The following is a 20950-nucleotide window of genomic DNA, read 5'->3' as shown; positions in this document are numbered from 1 at the left end:
AGAAAGTATCCATTAAATAATAAGCCTATAAAGATACGGTAGGGATGACTGGGGATTTTAAAATAACTTTAAAACAAGCTCTCTGTCTCTCACCTATTTTACTTTCCATTTGAGTAACAAAGTGGAGATTGCTAAGCAGTCTTCACAAGTTAATCAAATAAAACATGCTCCCTATGTAACGCCATGTCATTCTATCCCATCAACCTTTGCATGCAACCACTCACCAACAGTTTTAAAACACATGGAAATAAATCAACCATAAACAATGTTTATATTCAACCTTTTTATTATTACTTTTGAAATCCCAAGACTTACTTTCAACAAATTCATTGGCATAACACTGATTATTTTGTTAAGAGTGCAAATCCTTGGACTGTTTCTTTGTAATTGATAGAAAGCTCATCCAATTGTTTCCTCTCATCTTTTTTTTTTTACACTGTCCCTGTTATATCTACACACAATAGTAGCACACAATCTGTTAGAGTAATATTAAGCACTCTTGCCATCCTGAGCTACCAGCAGAGACAGAGAAACAGAGACAGAGAATACAGACATAAGTGGACAGATGTAAATAGGGACAGAGCTGTAATTCTAGTTTTGAAACAAGATGGCTGACAAAGGACATACAGCACATAGTAGCAGTAGTTCTAGTAGTATTAAGTAGCAAATAGTATTATTATCTTATGGAGAAAGTTCTTGTCTTTCATTGTGTTTGTGTGATCTGCTTTTCTCTTGGCATTGCCTACTTATAAATATTTCCCCTGCAACATGAGGCTACTAAACCAACCAATGCACTCCAGTCCCTACAAAGGGCGTAGTTAGCCTTCTGTTTGTATTTTTTTATAGCATCAACAGGCTTCCTAGGGGTAGTAGAGAAGTATGGTGGGAGCAGTATTGTTGTTTGTGGCTTGTTGTTGGTCTAGCCGACGTTGCCCAAATCAGAGTTTAACATTTAAACCCCCCCCCCCAAAAAACAGTAAAACAGTGCAAAAAAAGTATAAGCTTCCGATGGCTTAAAACTTAGACAGCCAATAAGAACAAAAATAACTTCTAATTCAGCTGATTATTTGACAAGAGTTAGGTAGGCAATATAGAACTTCAAGTCAAAACAAATTCCTGATAAACAGAAAATACAGAGGATAAGAAGTCTCAGGACAATGACAAAGACATCATAATCATGTAAAAAAGCATCAGCCATCACTTCTAGAGTTCCCCACTGCATTCTTAGGACATGGCTCCATCTGGTCCCCCCGATTTGAGAGGCCAAGAGGGGACACAGTTAGACAGACAGGGTGGGTGGGCCAGGTTGTGGGTTCACTCATGATATGGATTCAGGAACAGGCAGGCAGGGGTCTACTAATGTGTTAGAGGTGCATGTGAGGAGTTATATACTCATTGTGTGTGTAACTGGTAACTTAGTGTGATTCTGGTGGGAGGGGGATGTGACATGGGTGCAGACACCAGAGATGCAGTCCTTTCCCTAAGGGGGAGCAGGTGAGGAGAGAGAAGGGTTTTTCCAGAAAGCCAGACAGAAGATAGTCCATGTTCCCCCTCAGCAGGTGCAGGCCTCTGCTGAAGTCTTTGCTCTGTCATTCCTGTCTAGCTTGATGGGCTCTGGGAATTCATTATACAGCTCCACCTCAGTCTCCTGATAAGAAGAGGGGAAAAAAGTAATGAGGATGAGAAGATGGAGAAACCAGAATCTAAGTTTCTCTACTTATGCCCCCCCCCCCCCCAAAAGGTCAACAAAACCAAAACACCCATTCCCTCTCCTGGACAACCATGGCCCCACCCACCTGTTTGAGGGCATTGCGTGCAATGGTCTGGAAGGCCTGCTCTACGTTGATGGCCTCCTTGGCACTGGTCTCAAAGTAGGGGATGTTGTTCTTACTCTGACACCATGCCTGAGCCCGCTTGGTCGTCACCTGGGTGTGGATGGAAAGACATTCACAAACATCAGATGAGATCTATGAGGAGACCAGGGTTGGGCTCAATTCCAATTGAGGGCAGTCAATTCAGGAAGAAAACTGAAATTCCAATTCAATGATTGAAAAAGGGGCATCTATTTTTAATACTTCGAAACACATACATTAGATAATACCCTGCAACTAAGAAATTATTAATCATATGTATTAAAACACCAGTGGAGATGACATTAGCAACAGTAGCATTAGGTCCAGTAACTTCCATGAGATGTTTTAACACCTATAAAATCTGTCACCCACCTGTCTGTTCTCCAGGTCGATCTTGTTGCCTAGCACCACAAAGGGGAAGTTCTCGGGGTCTCTGGGACTGGCCTGGATCAGGAACTCGTCCCTCCAGCTGTCTAGAGTCTTGAAGGTGTTGGGGGCAGTTACGTCAAACACCAGCACACAGCAGTCTGCCCCACGGTAGAACGCCACACCCAGAGACTGGAACCTCTCTTGCCCTGCCGTATCCCAGATCTGACCATGAGGACGGGTGGAGGGAGCGACGAAAGGAAGAGGGAGGGAGGGAAACAGTGACAGAAGGCAAGAGGATTAACTATTGTTGGGCAACATATTTTCTGAAACTAATCACACTCACTGTCATGTATTCAGCCATGTTTGGTTGCCACTTCATGAAGTTAGCATCAGTGCTACCAAAAGAGTACTTTATAAATCAACTTTTGATCAAATCACACCGATCACCCATTGGCGTGACAAGTTGTTTGCCTTTCCTTAGTATGTAAATCACAGACCGTATGTCAGACGTCCTTAAAATCTATTAGAATATTGTCGTTAATGAACTTTGGGTCGTCTTCATTTGGGCAATAGCAATTCAGTAAAGTGACTTTTTCTTGTGCCAAGTTTCCTGTTTCCTGTTATAAAAACGCCCATTGGGTCTGTAGCCATTTCTGTAGACTTAAAATGGAACTTTATCAATGAGACTTGATACTCCTCTGGATCTTGAGGAATAGGTGGAGGAGAATGTCAACCCATCCCAAGCTCACCCAAACCTTTCACTTTCTATTGCCAATAGGTGAGTTTCTTGCAAAAAAAATGAATGTTGGCGTTCTTTTTCAAATAAGAAAATTCCTTCATTATTTTGGCTGGTTGCACAATTCCATTGACATTCCATGACACACATGGTAATGCATTCATATCTTAAGTATTATCCACGACACGTGATATTGAGATGGGTCTTTACATATTGACTCCATACATTGTGTTGAAACACTAGAAAACAGCTACAATGAAAATAGCACTTATCAATCCTCAGGCTTCTTAGTGGACGTATTCAAGACATGAAAAATAAAACAAATCCCTCATGTTCCTTTTTCACTTCCTCCCCTTTGATGCTTCCTGGATGAATCTGTCCTGTGCTGTTGCACAGGTGAGAGAGCAACCTTATTGGTGCATCCATTGTAGTCATTCCCTTTAATGCAAGTTAAATGGTCAGTGACTATGTCTCTATGCAATACAAAGAAAGTATATGTACAGTCTTGGCCAGACTTAAATGCGTTCTAGTCAACCACAAATGTCCTACTTTAAGTAAGGCGCGTTATGAAGAAAAAAATTCATAATAATACAACTTATGATTCCATTGGTAAGTCCAATATAGACTCAGCGACCAGTTAATTAGGTACACCACCCAGTTCACGAATATGGTTCACTCCTACAGACAGTGAGTCATGTGGCCGTAGCTTGCCATATAAAGCAGGCGTCGAGGCATTTAGTTACTGTTTGATTGAACATTAGAATGGGCAAAATGAGTGACCTAAGCGACTTTGAGCATAGTATGATCGTCGGTGCCAGGCGTGCCGGTTCCAGTATCTCAAACGTCCGGCCTCCTGGGCTTTTCACGCATGACAGTGTCTAGGGTTTACCAAGAATGGTGCCACAAACAAAAAATATCCAGTCAGCGGCAGTCCTGTGGCCTAAAACAGTTAGTTGACAAGAAGTTGAAGGAGAACGGCAAGAATGGTGCAAGCCAACAGGCGTGCCACAAACAGGCAAATAACAGCGCAGAACAACAGTGGTGTGCCGAAAGGCATCTTGGAACACACAACTCGCCGGTCCTTGTCACGGATGGGCTATTGCAGCAGATGACCACACCAGGTTCCACTCCAATCAACTAAAAACAAGTAGAAGCAGCTCCAGTGGGCATGCGATCACCGACAATTGAGGAGTGAGAAAACGTTGCCTGGTCCGACGAATCCCGGTTCCTGTTCCGTCATGCTGATGGCAGTCAGGATTTGGCATGAGTCCATGGCCCCACCCTGCCTGGTGTCAACAGTACATGCTGGTGGTGGAGTAAAGGTGTGGGGAATGTTTTCCTGGCATACGTTAAGTCCCTTGATACCAACTGGACAATGTTTCCACACCCCAAAGAAGTCAGGCTGTTCTGGATGCAAAGGGGGGTCCGACCTGATACTAGATGGGCGTATCTAATAAACTGGCCACATAATGGAGAAATTGATTTATGAATTGAAAAATGTGTTAAGTCAGAAACATGATATCTCATGCAGATTATATATATATTTTTAATCAAATACATAAATCAGTATGTGTAATCTCCGACAATAGATGGTCTGGGTTGCTGCGTGTTCAGCTTAACCATACTCTCCAGCTGTTGGGAATGGATGAGTGTAAATACTATGTGTCCATGCTAGTCAACTAGTATAATTAGTGTTTTTGAAGTAAATATAGTGATTATTATTAAGGAGTCCTGGCTGGTTCTGCCTTCTGAGATACATGAGACACTTCTAAAAGTCAAGTGAAAGGAATAGGTTATTCTTCCCAGGGCCTAGAACAAGAGGAAAACATAAAAAGCACTTGCCATCACTGTGTTAATTGAAAATAAAATGAATTTGACTATTTAGGCACCATTACAGTATATTAAGCCATTTTCCCCCCCAACTTTCCAAATAATTCTCCAACGAAATAAATACAAACAGATACAGGCCCATAACCACTGGAGTAGCCTATAGTTCCATTGTACTGAACACAACCACATGTGGGGAGCACTTGTTTTGACCCACCGGGGGACAGAACGGGCAGATCACTAAGAGCAGGGTGGTATAATGACTTGTAATATTAAATCAACATCAGTAACCGAACCAAAGTGAGTGCGTCCATTTATTCACCTGATTTTCAGAATTTATCAGTTACATGTTCAGTTGACCTAGCTACATTTCTTTTACATTCCACTTTAGGATTCAGTTAATGAATACATTTCAATATAATTGTCCAACAAAGAGCTTGAAATAATAATTGAAAATGTGCATAATTGTGGGCTTTGCGCACATAGCTGCTTATTTGTCTCCCTCTTTTATAAAAGACACGTAATGATAACATGTGCCCACTAACATTTTTCAATTCAAATACCAATTTCTCAGTTTTGAATTTGGCACCCTGCACTTTCACTGGCTGTTGTCATATCGATCCCGTTAACGGGATCCCAGCCATAAGAAAATGGATATTTTAGTAAAGAAAGGGGATGGCAAACAGATCACCTTACCTCACGGTCGCCATACTGGAAATCCAGGCCTTGACTTCTCCTGTCCTTATAATATTGTCAATTCATCTGTGTGCCTGTTTGGCACTTCTGATGTGTCTTCTCGGCCTGAAAATGTCTGTTGTGCTCCTATGCTATACTGTTAATATGGTGTCAGCCAGGCTGTGCGGTTTATATGGTGACATTATTAATAGATATTGTCGCTATGATAGTGGTGCTGTGGCCATGTTTCTGTACCTGCATTGTGACGAGCCGATCGTCCACCATCACCTCCTTGGTCAGGAAGTCAGCTCCTATTGTAGCTTTGTACTGGTTACTGAACTTCCTATTCACATACTGGTTCATCAGGGAGGTCTTCCCAACTCTGAGAGGGAGATAGAGATGAAGGGGGGGGACAATCAGAGATGAGGGGGGGGGGGGGGGGGACAATCAGGGGAGAGAGGTGTTAAAGATAGATTAATAGCTGTTATTCAACATGACTGCATTATTCCATCTATCTATTCAGTCCTAATGGTGAAAGAGAAACCATGACCGATGCCTCGAGACAAAATCAATAAAGAACAGAGAGAGACACCAGACACCATTAAAACCCCATCAGAGGTGCTCTGGTGCACTCTACTGTGGACACACACTGTCCACTGTTCTCCCCTGCAGTGCTGAGCATGCAGTGACACAATGAGAATACAGCAGCATCAGATTAGTGTGAAAGAGAGAGGGGGAGAAAAAGTGAAATAAAAAGTAAACAGTCATAAATCAAATGGATACATACAGTGCCTTCAGAAAGTATTCACACCCCTTAACTTTTTCCACATTTTGTTGCTTTACAGCCTGATTTGAAAAATTATACTTTTTTTTTTAGTCACTGGCCTGCCTATACACAATACCCCATCATGTCAAAGTGGAATTCTGTTTTTTGACGTTTTTACAAATTAATTAAAAATGCAAAGCTGAAATGTCTTGAGTCAATTCAACCCCCTTTGTTATGGCAAGCCTAAATAAGTTCAGGAGTAAAAATGTGTTTAACAAGTCAGATAATAAGTTGCATTTTGACGACCTCATCTCTGTACACCAGACAGACATGCAGATAATTGTAAGGTCCTTCAGTCAAGCAGTGAATTTCAAACACAGATTCAACCACAAAGACCAGGGAGGTTTTCCAATGCCTTGCAAAAGAATGGAACCTATTGGTAGATTAAAAAAATATAAGCAGACACTGAATATCTCTTTGAGCATAGTGAAGTTATTACACTTTGGATGATGTATCAATACACCCAGTCACTACAAAGATACAGGCGTCCTTCCTAACGGAGTTGCCGGAGAGGAAGGAAGCCGCTCAGGGATTTCACCATGAGGCCGATAGTGACTTTAAAACAGTTAGAGTTTAATGGCTGTGATAGGAGAAAACTGAGGATGGATGAACCACGTTGTAGTTACAATACTAACCTAATTGGCAGAGTGAAAAGAAGGTTGCCTGTACAGATATTCTAAAACAGTCATCCTGTTTGCAACAAGGCACTAAAGTAATACTGTAAAAAAAAAAATGTGGTGAGGCAATTAACCATATGTCCTGAATACAAAGTGTTACGTTTGGGGAAAATCTAATACAACACATTACCAAGTACCACTGTCCATATTTTCAAGCATAGTGGTGACTGCATCATGTTATGGGTATGCTTGTAATCATTAAGGACTGGGGAGTTCAGGATAGAAAAATAAACAGGATGGAGTTAAGCACAGGCAAAATCCTTGATAAAAACCTGGTTGTCTGCTTTCCAACAGACACCGGGAGACAAATTCACCTTTCAGCAGGACAATAGCCTAATACACAAGGCCACATCTACACTGGAGTTGCTTACCAAGAAGACAGTGAATGTTCCTAATAGGCCAAGTTAGAGTTTTGACTTAAATCTGCTTGTAGATTATTCTGACGTTTTTCGTACAATGTACCCAATGACTAATGAAAACTTGCTATGTCCTCATTGAGATTTTACAGACGTGTTCAATACGCCTTATTTATACACTTTTGTAATATTTATGAAATGGATATTGTTATATTTGGTAGCACTTATTTGTTTTTCCTTTGCCTCCAACCCCCTTCGATGTGTAGAACGGATGTGGGTGGGGCCAGGTCTACATATGGGTGCAAATTTCAAAAAATCACAAAAGCTCTGACGAAGGCCGTGTGGCCGATACGTAAGCTTATTAAATATCGGTGATACTATCAAGAGCAGTGTGCGGTTTCCTTTTTTCTTCGACTTAAATCTGCTTGAAAATCTATGGCAAGACCTGAAAATGGTTGTCTAGCAATGACCAACAACTAATTGGACAGAATTTGAAGAATCTTGATAAGAATAAATGGGCAAATGCTGCACAATCCAGGTGTGGACAGCTCTCAGGGACTTACCCAGAAAGACTCACAGCTGTTATCGCTGCCAAAGGTGATTCTAACATGTATTGACTCAGGGGGTTGAATACTTTTTTAATGAAGATAGAGGAAGAAACATTTATTTTGTGTAGATCGTTGACAAAACAAATAACAATTCAATCCATTTTAATCTCACTTTGTAACCCAACAAAATGTGGAAAAAGTCAAGGGGTGTGAATTAGGCTTGGGCGGTATACCGGGGCATTTGGAAATAGCCACGGGATGGTTTTTTCAATACCATTGTAACTAATTCTTTGACGTTTTTCAATACATTTTAATATTTGTAGCTATTTAAGTAAATACCTGCAGTCAACTTGTGCAATACGTTAGGAGATAAAACAGATTACGTTCTTCATTTCCCCGGTCACATTATGAAGCTTACCATAGTTTCCCAGAACAGTTGTAAATAGCACAACAGGAGAAAGCGGGAGGAGCAGGTGAGTCCAGCTGTGTATTGACAGGGGTCTTATTTTATATTGAAAGTCAGTGTTTTTTTGCTTCAACAGCGTGATCAGGCACGTGCAACTATACTGTACCTGAGAAAAGTAGCTAAACATCAGTCAGAGCGCAAAATTTGTCTGATGCTTAGCAGAAATAACACTAAGAGGCATTTTACATCTGCGTTTATAAAATGCAGCAAGATATTTCTTATGCATTTTCTAAAAATCCTGTGTGAAAAATGCTGAATTCTGCGTTAAAGCGACCTCTAATTTTAACTTGCTAGTTATCCAAGTAAGTGACTGAATTAATAAGGTGACTGGGCACCGTATTGTGTCACTTTCTGCCGTCTTTGACAAGTTAAAGCCATTTGGATGAGTTATTTGTACAGCTGCCACTATCTTGATTTCCTTTCATTTTTTCTCCTCTACATTCTAGGCCCGTATTCTCCTCCGAGCAGAGCAAGCAGGCCCATTGCCCTTGCGACTCCAGACTGCACACAGACACAGCGTTGTACACATGCTGCTCCAGAGTCAGTACTGTTCTTCCTTCAGACAGGCATGCGTCAAAACTTTGTTCATTTGTACAATTTCTCTCGTTCACATTCACTTGTAAAGGTCCAAACTCACCAAAAATGACATTCAGTAGCTCCTACCTAATTATGCATAACTGAGCTGGAGTGCCTGTCTTTGCAATTTGTTTATTTTCATTTGCACTCTAACATATTTAGCCAACAGCCTCCATGGAAATGCAATATTACTTGTGCTAATTTTGTTAGCATTCTGGTAATAAAAACACCCAATGTTTTTTTCGCGTTGACCCCTTGTGTACTAAACTAGTAATACCTTATACCCGGGATGAAACGACGGCACGACGATATGAAAATCTGGATACCGGCGAACCCTGGTGTGAATACTTTCTGAAGGCACTGTAGATGTGTGGGACAACCAACCAACAGCAGTCTGGTTGGACAGGAAGACTGTAGTAAGCTGTAGTTCTAATGAATCTGGCACACCCAAACTGCATTTTCTGATCAAAGTAGAAGACTAAACACTGTGGTCAAACAGAAAGAGAACACCAATACTCGGTGGCTTACCCAGAATCCCCCAGGATGATGACTTTCAGGAGCACTTTCTTCCTGGATGTCATTCTGTCGTGTCTGAGGAAAGACCACACACACAAAAATCAGGGTTGTGTCCCAATAATCTCCCCTTCAAGTGTGTACTCATTCACTACTCCCTACAAATTTAAAAGCCTTTAATTGGTGTAGGCCTAGAGGGAGTTTCCTTTTAAATCCTTAAAGGTTAGTGAAAAAGCACACTGAGAAAATGACCTTTTCAGTATGACACTCCCGGGATACGTACCATAATGAAGAACGAATGTGGTGCCCCGAGGCAAAAATTTGTTTGACACCACTGCCCTACCTAAACCCAAAAGTCGTTATTGCAAGTATATTGACTTGATTTTTATCTAGATATCTTATATTCCAATAGTTTCAAACTGATCGTTGGGGTTGAAATCCATAGCTCTGCACAATGAGTGTAAGACAATGCTATAATGTGTGTGAATTAGCAATCTGTGTGTAGAGTCAGGGCTATTCCAATGGGCCAATCAGACTTGAGCTCCATTCATTCCAGTCATGCGTTCCCTAAGCTGCTGGCCAAGTCACGAGTAAGACATCATTAATTCTCTCTCTTAAAACCACACACACACACAGGAAGTGAGTCTGAGGACTAGATCATGTTTCCTGTTACAGAGGCTAGAGAATGACCCAACCATAAAACTCTACTCTTTCCCAATCACTTGCAGGGTGTCCATTCCCAGACTGCAGTTTTAATAAGTGATTGCGATTACACTGCCATACTCCCAACTTCTGAGGGCATACTCTCTCAATGGAGCCATCTAGAAGGCACACACCTGGTGCAGTGTCATTGGAGCAAACCATGTCAGCCCAGCCTAGTCCTATCATAATAAAAAAGCTACCCAATACTATACTGAAACATTGACGACATGAGTGACCCATTCAAATCCAGTGTATTTATCATGGGAAACAACAACGTAGCAGCCAAGCCAACAGTCAGATTAATAGAGCCTGACCGACTTATCAGTTGACTGATATTATCGGCTGATATTAGCCTTTTACGAATGTATTTGTATCAGCATTTAATCCACCGAAAAGGACTGTTATGAAATGAAGAGAAAACGCTAGGGAAAAATGCAGTTCTTCATTATTGGTCCAGAAGAGAGCTCTCTTTACATGGCTATTAGCCTATCTTTCCTTAGCATGCTACAGCAAGACTGGACACCATCGTCCAAAGCAACTACACCAGTCAGAGAGTGAACTAACTGTTACTGCTTCTACTGTGAGTGCTGAGTAGATAGAAGCTTGACAGCTCAATAAAGTGACAAAAATGCACACTGGCCTTATACTGTTATATGAAGAGTCATGGTAGGGTGTTGGGTGTTAGGACAAACAATGGATGCTCTGCCCAAATATAAAGCAAATGCTGTGCTAAGAATGTTCAACTGTGTGGTAACGTTAAAGGGATACTTTAGGATCATTGCCTTTTTATGTACTTCCCCAGAGTCAGATGAACTCCTGGATACCATGTTTATGTCTTAGTGTCCAGTATGATGGAAGTTAGAGGTAGTTTCACGAGCCAATGCTAAAAAGCATTAGCGCAATGACTGGAAGTCTATGAGTATCTGCTAGCAGATACATCTTGGGACGTCCCTACCCCAGAATGTCGGCCCAGTTCCATCTTGCTCTATACTCTCCCACTGCCGGCCACTGGGTTTCCTCTCCTCACCATGGTAAGGAGTGGAAATTCTAATTAGATGCTCCAGATTTAAACATCTGAAACAGCTGGCTGCTTGTTCTATCTGTGTTATGGCTGTGTTCACTCAGGCTGCCCAATTCGGATCTTTTCCCACTAATTGGTCTTTTGACCAATCACATCAGATCTTTTCACATCAAATATTTTCCAGAGATGATCTGATTGGTCAAAGGACCAATTAGTGAAAAACGATCAGAATTGGACTGCCTGTGTAAACGCAGTCATATATGCCTAGATTGTAATGGAACTATTGTAGATCCAACACTCCAACTGATAATAAACAACATGTTTCTTGTAACAACCCCAGTCCTCGCCTTCTAATCTGCAACCCATGACACTATATTCTAGAAGTCGGAACACATGGGATAAAGATTTTCCCAAGCTCAGGCAGCTGCCGAAAAGGAATTTGTTTTAAAATCGCATCATTAGCATACGATATACCACGTGCAACATATCTAACAAACAATGCGACACACACACACAAGATAAGTGTGGCTTTTTTTGCTGTCTGAAATGCACTAATGTACCCACCACCTGATTCACACACATGCAAGGACGGACACACGCCCGCACACAATCTCTCCATCTCTTTGACCCATCCCCTCTCTTTCTCTTAAAACATCGTCCGATTAGTTATCTGTAAGGTCCAGAACATCATACATTTGCGACTCGGTTGTTGCCGGACACGACGCCCATGGTTCGTCCCCGACCTATTGCTAAATTAGTCTGCAAGAGAAGCCGCCCCACTGACCGTCACACATTTCTCACATTTCCCCTGTCGCGTCGGTAAACAAAAGCTTAGTAAGAAATAACGACCTTCATACGTTGCTGTCTTAGCTAGCTAATGTTACATCATATAACTTACCTTCAACTTCCAACACACCAGAACGCTGTTTTCCGACTTGCTGTCTCAGGACAGCCTATTCTTACTGGATTTGAATAAATGTCTCAGGCAAAATAGCTAGCAAGCTAGCCAGATAAAATGTTAATGTTAAGACTTGGTGGCCGTAGCTTGTGTTGCTTATCGCTCTGATATCCAGCTTCCCGATGAGTATTTTCAGACTCTCTCCACAGTAATTTAAATACAAATATCTAGCTATAGTTTCAATTCCGGCTTTGTTGGCTTGTGCCTTTTGCTCTGGGTTCTTTCCTAGACTGATTTTTTCCTCCCCTCTTTCACTTCCTCCAAAACAACTATTGCGTCATTGCTCTAAAACGTTTCACGCACAAACAGGATACACCACGCCCACTTTAATAACTGCATCAGGGATACATCTTTAGCAAGGTTGCAAATACCTTGGCTTTGACTGTACCAAATATGGACAAAAATAGAAGCAATGATGACATGTTTACTCCACGACTGTCCAGATGTAAATTAATACATTTTTGGAAGTTCTCCAAATTACAATACCACATTTCATCTGATATAACATGCCAGTCTAAACAGCACCATGAGCAGTAGGAGATAAGCAGATAACAGCCAAAAATAAGTTTAGGGAAGAAACATTTTATTTTAGAAAAAAAAACAGCATACCTGGCATGACTGTCTATTCTCCAAAAAACATTGACCACGTGTTTGATGTTACGCAACAGCAGACTGGCTCCAAACATACCACACATTTGCCAACTGTATTCTATCTCTATAGGCCATATCCTAATATCTGGTGATTATTCCATTTATTTGATGACGACAGATGTTATGGAAAGTAAACCACTAGAGGGCAGTCTTCGTTCATTTCAGACAGAAGCTCTGATTACTTGCGAACTGGTCATGATGAGATGGCGTTATTGAGCAGGCCAAAAACAATCTCCCTTACGGATTTTCTTGTAGGCCTATTGCGACAACTGCATTACGCATCATTACTATTTTGAGATGAACATCAGTTATCGTCATCACCACAGATGTTGAGGAGCTATCTATTCTCTGTTGTCTCTGTCTGAAGCTGAATTATTTGTATAATGTATCTCATGTGTAAAATATATTATTTTTATTAAATTCAAGCGCCACGATAGAAGTCTCAGATTCCTACTCACTGTTCCGTGTCTGGGTTTTGATCTAGAATGCAGCTGCTCTATACTTCATCATCAAAGTGCTGTTGTGTTCAATATCACCCTGATATTTCCTGAGATCCAGGGCTGCCTGAAGCCATTCGGTCCTCCATTATTGTCTGTGCATTCAAAGAAGGGACGCTGGTACAGGACCAATGGACTTTTCGCCATTACTGACTGACAACACGTACTGGAATGTGGATGTGGCTGAAGTGTGCCAATTGTCTGACAGTGAAAGGCCAAAGGGGAATGGTGGTCAGTCCACTGGAAGTGTCTTTGCCCCTTGGCTGTGGGCATTCTGTTAGAGTGTGTCCTTTTGGCACATCCTAATGAGTATGGATGACCCTAGTGTTTATGGTGGAATTCCTGACTGTTCTCCCCTTTTCCCCTTTTGAGTGTCTGTCTAGTCTTTATGACCTGGTAGGAACGCAGTTGATAAACACACACGCCAATAAACCAAAGGGATTGGGTGAGAAACATGGGGGTATACAAGAGAGGGTAGTGTTTGAAAATATTTGTCTTCTTGTAGGAAAAAGCGTCACAAATATACACATTTTGTCACACAGACACACACTGACAGGAGAGAGTTAGAGGTGGGCACTGACTGTCAGAGGGAAAGTAAAAGAGGAATAGAGTGAAAGAAAGAGAGAGAGAGAAGAAGAGAGTGAGAAAAGGAGAGAAGGAGGGGAGGAACATGTGACTTGAGCATGAGAGGAGAGTAAAGAAAGGGAAAGTGATTGAACTCTAGAACAAGCTCAATCACTTTCCCTTTCTTTACTGTCCTCTCATGCTCAAGTCACATGTTCCTACCCCTCCCCTCCTTCTCTCCTTTTCTCACTCTCTCTTCTCTCTCTCTCTTTCTTTGCACTGGTTTATGTGTGTGTGAGAGAGAAAGAGAGAGAGAGAGAGAAAAAAAAAGAGAGAGAGGGTATGGGTCAAAGAGATGGATAGATTGTGTGAAGGCGTGTGTCCATGCGTGCGTGTGTGTGAATCAGGGGGTGGGTGCATTAGTGCATGTCAGACAGCAAAGAGAGCCGCAGTTATCTAGGAATCTGAGTCAAAGGAACCTCACTAACAGAGACAGGGAGAGAGAGAGAGAGAGAGAGAGAGAGGGGGAGAGTGAGCAAGCGAGAGAGTGCAAGAGAAATAGAGGGAGAGAGAAATAGGAAAGAGAGAAGTGGACAGGATGAAAGAGGCATGCAGATAGAAACACAGACAGAGAAGAAGAAGTTGAAGTTAACACAGAAATAGAAGAAGGTTATGGGAAAAGTGTGGAGGGACACCATCGAAGGCTTCAAACAAAGCATCAAGCGGAGCAGAAACCCATCAAGAACACCAAAAAATATACAAAAGAAGAGCGTCACTAAAGACGTGTCGGCACCCAAGTCCAAGAGGCTGGCAAGGCAGAACAGCTTTAAGGTGAAAACCGGTGTCAGGGGGGACAGTAAACGGAAATACACAGAGGTGTAGTGTCTGAGAGACTGGATTCTGCCCCGAATTCTGCAGCTTTTCAAATTCTTTTAGGAGTCTTCCCATGTTTCCATTAGGCTCTCTCGGCGTGCTCCCCCTGCTGTCCCTGTGTGTAGGGGCCATGTTGTCCCCCCCGGATGCACCTCCCGCCTGTCCCCACTGCAAGGACAGTCTGGTGGCCGCTCCACTTGCGAGGACAGGGTCAGGGGGGTGTGAGGGACGCCCCGGGATGGCAGGCTGCAGGGTGGCGGTCGCCCCCCTGGCTGCCTCCGACCCCCCGCTGAGGGTGGAACACAGACATGAAGTTCGACAGGTTCAGCCCGAGGTGAGTGACATCACGCACCAGGTCAATCTGAAGTCATTTCCTGTGCTTTTCCCAGTAGAATGAGTGAGGTATTGATATAACTGACTCCGGTATTGTACACGCCAAACAATGATCATTCTGAGCTGGGTGGCACAGAGGAAGGCCTGGACAATGTTTGTTCTGTAGGGGTGATTAGATACTGCTGGGGTAGAGTCTCTCAGTCTGACACGCCATGTGCCTCTGGTTTGACAGGGGGTAAAGTTTAAGCTGTTGAAAAAGTGACTATGGACATAACATCACTCAGCCAATTGAAATGGAATCGAGCCCAACTCTGTAGCATAGTGGTATAGATAGTGACTGGTGCCTTTAGCAATAGTGTTATGGTATGTGGATAGGGGGCAACAGGTCCCTACTCTCGGGATTAGGGGCACCACATGACAGATGCTTTCCAGGGATAACAATCAAAGAGGGAGTCAAATTAGGCCTGGGTTTATAAATGTCCTCATCATATGGCTCTGCTGAGCTCATGCAATGACAGGTGTTCCACTGACATGGCTAGGAGTGATGGAAGTGTAACTGAGTGATTGAGTCTGTGGCAGTGATCTACTTTGCATGCCTTAGTGTCGGTTTGTGTGTGTGTGATATGACTGTCAATGATGGTGCGTGCTTGTGTGTGTGTGTGTGTGTTTGTGTGAGAGAGAGGGAGAGAGAGAGAGCAGTGTGACTATTGTGTATGTGTGTGATGTGAATACTGCTGTATGTGTCTGTCAATCCTGGTGTGTATAACATGCATATGTTATGACTGTAATGCTAAAGTGTTGTCTCTGCAGTCCAGGGATGTGTCGGAGCGTCTGGTCCAGTTGCAGCGCTGTATGAATCCCCTCCAGGAGCCAGGGGTCCCCAGGGGCCGTGTAGGCCAGGGAGGGGACACGCTGGGGGCCATTCTGGCTCTGATGGCTGCAGTACTGACAGAGTGTGACCTACACTGTCACAGCCAGGCCCTCAGGGCTATGGCCAGGCGACTGGGTGAGGGGCATGGCAAACACACACACACACACACTAGTGATGTGCAGTTTTGCGAACGATTCGTTCTTTTTGAACAACTCTTTTTACTGACTCGAGAGTCATGATTCGTTTATCTGAGTGAATCATACATTTTTCTCTTCGTTTGACCTGCTAGCCGCAATGAGTCCTACTACAGCAGGATTAATACACACTCCTCCGTCTCAGCGGCTCCGATTGAGATAGCGTCTATAACAACATGGGCAGCGCTAGTGAGGCTAAAACCCAAAGGAATCCCCACCCAGTATACTACTTTGACTACATTAAAATGGCGGAAGCATGGTGGAAGCCTTCAATGGCGCTGAACATGCTAAAACGACATTTTGGCCACTAGAGACCTCTATCATTCTTTATGGCGGCTCCAGAGATGTGCTCTCACCAACAACTGTCTGTCATATGTGTAAGAACCGACGCTGGAGTAGAGAAGCAGGTACGGAGAGAGAACATTTAATATAGCACAGACATGGATCAGGACAGGACTAGCGTCAGAACCGGGTAACACAACGATATACCACAATTAATGCTGAAGCGGGGAAGAGAGCTGGGGAACAGACAGATATAAGGGAGGTAATAACACAGATGATTGAGTCCAGGTGAGTCCAATGAATCGCTGATGCATGTGACGAGGGAAGCAGGCGTGCGTAATTATGGTGGCAGGAGTGCGTAGTGCTGGGCAGCCTGGCGCCCTCGAGCGCCAGGGAGGGAGAGCGGGAGCAGGCGTGACAATATGCGTGCAGGAAAATAGATCCTGAGAATAGAGAAGAAAAATATGTTTGGGCTGTTGCAGTTCTAACACCATTGTGTTTATCACCCTCACGGCAGTCAAGCAATGCATTTCACCAAGAGTCGTTTACAATGTAGTCCGGTTGCGGCCGCTATCAGACCTCATTTCAAATGTATCAACAAATAATCTTATTTGTATGCCTAGCAATCAACACATGTACATTGTTTAAAGCACATGTTTAAACGTCTCAGTCACAAACGATGCTTCCAATAAACCCCTTATGGTAAACGACTTTTGAATGAGAGGCTTGTAGACTCATGTCTTTCGAGTTTTCAGTTCATCGTTCGCCGGTGGGGGGTCCTGCGTGCTCTGGGCATTACTGACTCAAATTAACAAAAACACGCACTGATCTTCTCTCTTTCTGTGTCCTCCAGTTCATTCTCTTGATCTCTCTCCACACAAACACTCACATCTGCACACAATGATGGTGTCTCTCCTATCTCTTAAGAGGACCACACAAACACTACACACACACACACACACACACACACACACACACACACACACACACACACACACACACACACACACACACACACACACACACACACTAAACAGAGCCTTAGTAAGGCCTGCTCTGTGTCGGTCAGAGGTGAGTGCACAGGAATGCAAGGTTATGTGTGGTATGAGTAGGGCAGATAGATAGCTCACTGGTATCTCACAACCACCATATAACTTCTACAGCAGATCAGAAGGATGAGTCCTCGATCTCACACACAACTTATTCTTTGTCGATGTGTTTAGAGGGGGCAGCGGTTGGGAGAGAGGGAGAGAAAGACCTGATACTACTGTTGAGGAGCATCACACAACACCCTCCAACAGGTGAGAGTGGTGTGTGTGTGTGTGTGTGTGTGTGTGTGTGTGTGTGTGTGTGTGTGTGTGTGTGTGTGTGTGTGTGTGTGTGTGTGTGTGTGTGTGTGTGTGTGTGTGTTCTGTGTGCTCTGTGTGTGTGTGTACTCTGTGTGTACTCTGTGTGTGTATTCTGTGTTTACTCTGAGTTTACTCTGTGTGTGTGTGTGTGTGTACTGTTTGTGTACTCTGTGTGTGTGTGTGTGTGTGTGTGTACTCTGTTTGTGTATGTGTGTGCGTGTGCGTACAGAATATACAGCTGTAAGAGCAAGAGTGTGTGTTGCAGTGGTCCCCTCAGTGAGGCTGCATCCTCAGGACTGTGCTGAGATCTATCGTTTGGGGATCAAAGAGAACGGAATCTACACCATCCAGCCTGATCCACACAGACCTGCAGTGGAGGTACCTCCTAATACTTACACACACTGAATGCAAACAACCTGTATACTGTATATGTGTTATGTCCCATCTGTAGAGCTTGGAGGGGAACATACAGAGCGATAAAGAGAGTAAAATATAGTATGGAGTTTACAGATTAGAGTAAACTCTCAATGCGTTACATCTCTCACTCCTCACCCCCTTTACTCCCTTTACTATTGGCAACGGTCAGGCAAACTTCATCATTATTCTCTGATGTAAATGTGACCGATGTCTGATGTCCAGGAGTTGTGACCTTTGCACCCTCCTGCCCCAGGCAGAGTGTGACATGGAGACAGCAGGCGGGGGGTGGACAGTGTTCCAGCGTCGGCGAGATGGCTCGGTGGACTTCAACCGAACGTGGCAGGAGTACCGCGAGGGTTTTGGTTCCCCACAGGGAGAATACTGGCTGGGGAACGCAGCACTGCATGCGCTAACCAACACTGGTCAACACCTGCTGCGTATACAACTGGAGGACTGGCACCAGCAGAAACGCCAAGCCACCTACAACACTTTCAGAGTGGCAGCAGAGGCACAGAGGTAATACAAACACACACATACACCGATGAGCAAACAAGGATACACACAAATTAAAGAGAATATTTGCCACAAAATCAAACTTTGAAAGTATTTGACAAACGACAACAAAAGTGGTATAATGTCGAGATCAGTTCAGGTCCCACGGCATCTGAATGGGAAGATAGGGACGGCCTGAAATCAGACGGTGCCGATCTTTCCCATTCATTTGGGATTAAGGCATGTAGCTGGATCTACACAACAAGTGGAGTAGGACGTGGACTCATTTTAACATTAGACCTCTTTTGAGGTCTGAAAACATCTGACAAACTTCAATTTTGGCGTGAACATATCTCTTTAACATAGTAGTACATGGTGTTAATGCTGTCTGTCCTTCTCCCAGGTACCGTCTGACAGCACGGGAGTACTCTGGTGATGCGGGCAATGCCCTAAGCTACAGTAAACGCTACAACCATGATGGCCGAGCGTTCAGCACCAACGACCGTGACCACGATCGCTACACATCAGGGAACTGTGCGGAGTACTATGGTGCAGGCTGGTGGTTCGACGCCTGCCTGGCGTCTAACCTGAATGGACTCTTCTACCGCGGGCGCTACAGCGGGCTGACCAATGGCATTTACTGGGGCACCTGGTACATCCTGACAGACAGTCACAGCGGAGAGCGCTACTCCTTTAAGAGTGTGGAGATGAAGACACGCCCACGCAACTTCTAATGAAGACTGACCTGGGAGCTAGTAGATAGACATACCCAAACATAGACATACCCAAACATAGACATACCCAAACATCATTATTTTTCAGGAGATGGCCATAAACAATAACTGGTAATGTTGCATAGTTATAGAAAGGTCTGGATCTCACCTTTCGGTAAAAAAATTGTTATAAATTGCTGAGATATACTCACTTATGAGGACACAAGCTCAATTACATAGTACAAATATTATGAAAATATAAAAAATAATTTATGTTTTTTTCCTATTTAACAAATTTCCCCTTTCTTATTTATAACTGTAAAATAAATGATCATATTTAGTGACAATTTCATATAACTGACGACAGAGACATTTCTCCTAAAAGTCCACTTAGCGGAGCAAAGACACCATTCAAATGTGTGCAGACTCATTACATCTTCAGTGTTAAACACAAAGTGATTTTGTCTGTCTGCGATCAAGAGAATGTGGTCTTGTTTAAATTCTTCGAAATTATTTAGTCTTTTTTCATGTTGAGATCTCTAAATCCGGTTGAGAATATCACAGCGACATGAACCACAATTGTTGGGTACGCTAGACTGTTACTGTTCATATGCCGCCTCCCAGGCTGGGCTCTGTCACTCATAAACAGAGCGAATCGATTCTTTGTCTGAATAGGCCAGAAAATGTGACACGTTTATGCAAACGCCACCCTATGCAAATGTGGGGTCTGATACCTGACACATCAAGTCAGCTCCGTTGAGAGAGTGGTAGCGCCGAGTAGACAGATGGGGCTTTCTGACAATATAAGGCACATTCACCTACGACATTCACAGAACGCTTTGTACCCCAAAATCAGTTGGAACATGTCCCGAACCGCTCAAAGTCCCCTATATAGGGGACTTAACATCTTCAAATTAAAACATAGGCCTACTACACAATAGTCTGAGCCACAGTACTGTATATGCAAATCTAGGGTGGGGAACATTAGACTGGTCCCAATCTGTTTGTGCTGTCTTGCCAACTCCTATAGTCATGTCACTCCAAACAATATTGGCAAGGCCACACAAACAGATCTGGGACCAGGCTAGGGAAACCCTAATCTGGCTGCAGAGTGTGTGAAGGTTATTGTTACTCAGCTAATGACTGGATGTTTGATTCACTGGATAATGTTGGGATAGTGAGCCATTAAATCAGTTTTTCCAGGTGTAAATATGGTGCTAAATGGAAAACTGGTCAGATGACTCTATCCTTATCAAGTCAAATCAAAATCAAATCAAATGTATTTATAAAGCCCTTTTTACATCAGCCGATGTCACAACGTGCTGTACAGAAACCCAGCCTAAAACCCCAAGCAGCAAGCAATGCAGATGTAGAAGCACAGTGGCAAGGAACAACTCCCTAGAAAGGCCAGAACCTAGGAAGAAACCTAGAGAGGAACCAGGCTCTGAGGGGTGGCCAGTCCTCTTCTGGCTGTGCCGGGTGGAGATGATAAGAGTACATGGCCATTAAGGCCAGATGGTTCTTCAAAATGTTCAAACTAGATGACCAGCAGGGTCAAATAATAATCACAGTGGTTGTAGAGGGTGCAACAGGTCAGCACCTTAGGAGTAA

At 43.3% G+C, this 20950-nt stretch overlaps 2 protein-coding genes across 2 annotated transcripts; one reads left to right on the top strand and one right to left on the bottom strand.

The window, feature by feature from the left end:
- Nucleotides 1-268: 268 nt before the first annotated feature.
- LOC120061378 (ras-related protein rab7-like) lies at nucleotides 269-12364 on the bottom strand. Its single transcript, XM_039011156.1, has 6 exons — nucleotides 12044-12364; nucleotides 9438-9500; nucleotides 5716-5842; nucleotides 2226-2444; nucleotides 1797-1925; nucleotides 269-1648 (listed from the first exon to the last, which is right to left on the bottom strand). The coding sequence occupies exons 2-6, from the start codon at nucleotides 9488-9490 to the stop codon at nucleotides 1553-1555; spliced, it is 624 nt and encodes a 207-aa protein (XP_038867084.1). The 5' UTR covers nucleotides 9491-9500; nucleotides 12044-12364; the 3' UTR covers nucleotides 269-1552.
- Nucleotides 12365-14487: 2123 nt separating this feature from the next.
- LOC120021187 (fibroleukin-like) lies at nucleotides 14488-19360 on the top strand. The gene is made up of 6 exons (XM_038964831.1): nucleotides 14488-14671; nucleotides 14814-15022; nucleotides 15832-16027; nucleotides 17947-18095; nucleotides 18388-18650; nucleotides 19030-19360. Exons 1-6 carry the CDS (start codon nucleotides 14488-14490, stop codon nucleotides 19358-19360), a joined length of 1332 nt encoding a protein of 443 aa, XP_038820759.1.
- The last annotated feature ends 1590 nt before the right edge of the window (nucleotides 19361-20950 follow it).

Source organism: Salvelinus namaycush, chromosome 2 (assembly GCF_016432855.1).
Source record: "Salvelinus namaycush isolate Seneca chromosome 2, SaNama_1.0, whole genome shotgun sequence".
In the NCBI taxonomy this organism is placed as follows: Eukaryota; Metazoa; Chordata; class Actinopteri; order Salmoniformes; family Salmonidae; genus Salvelinus; species Salvelinus namaycush.
Note: the sequence above shows the minus strand (reverse complement) of the source record. Positions and strands in the feature narration are given on the sequence as shown.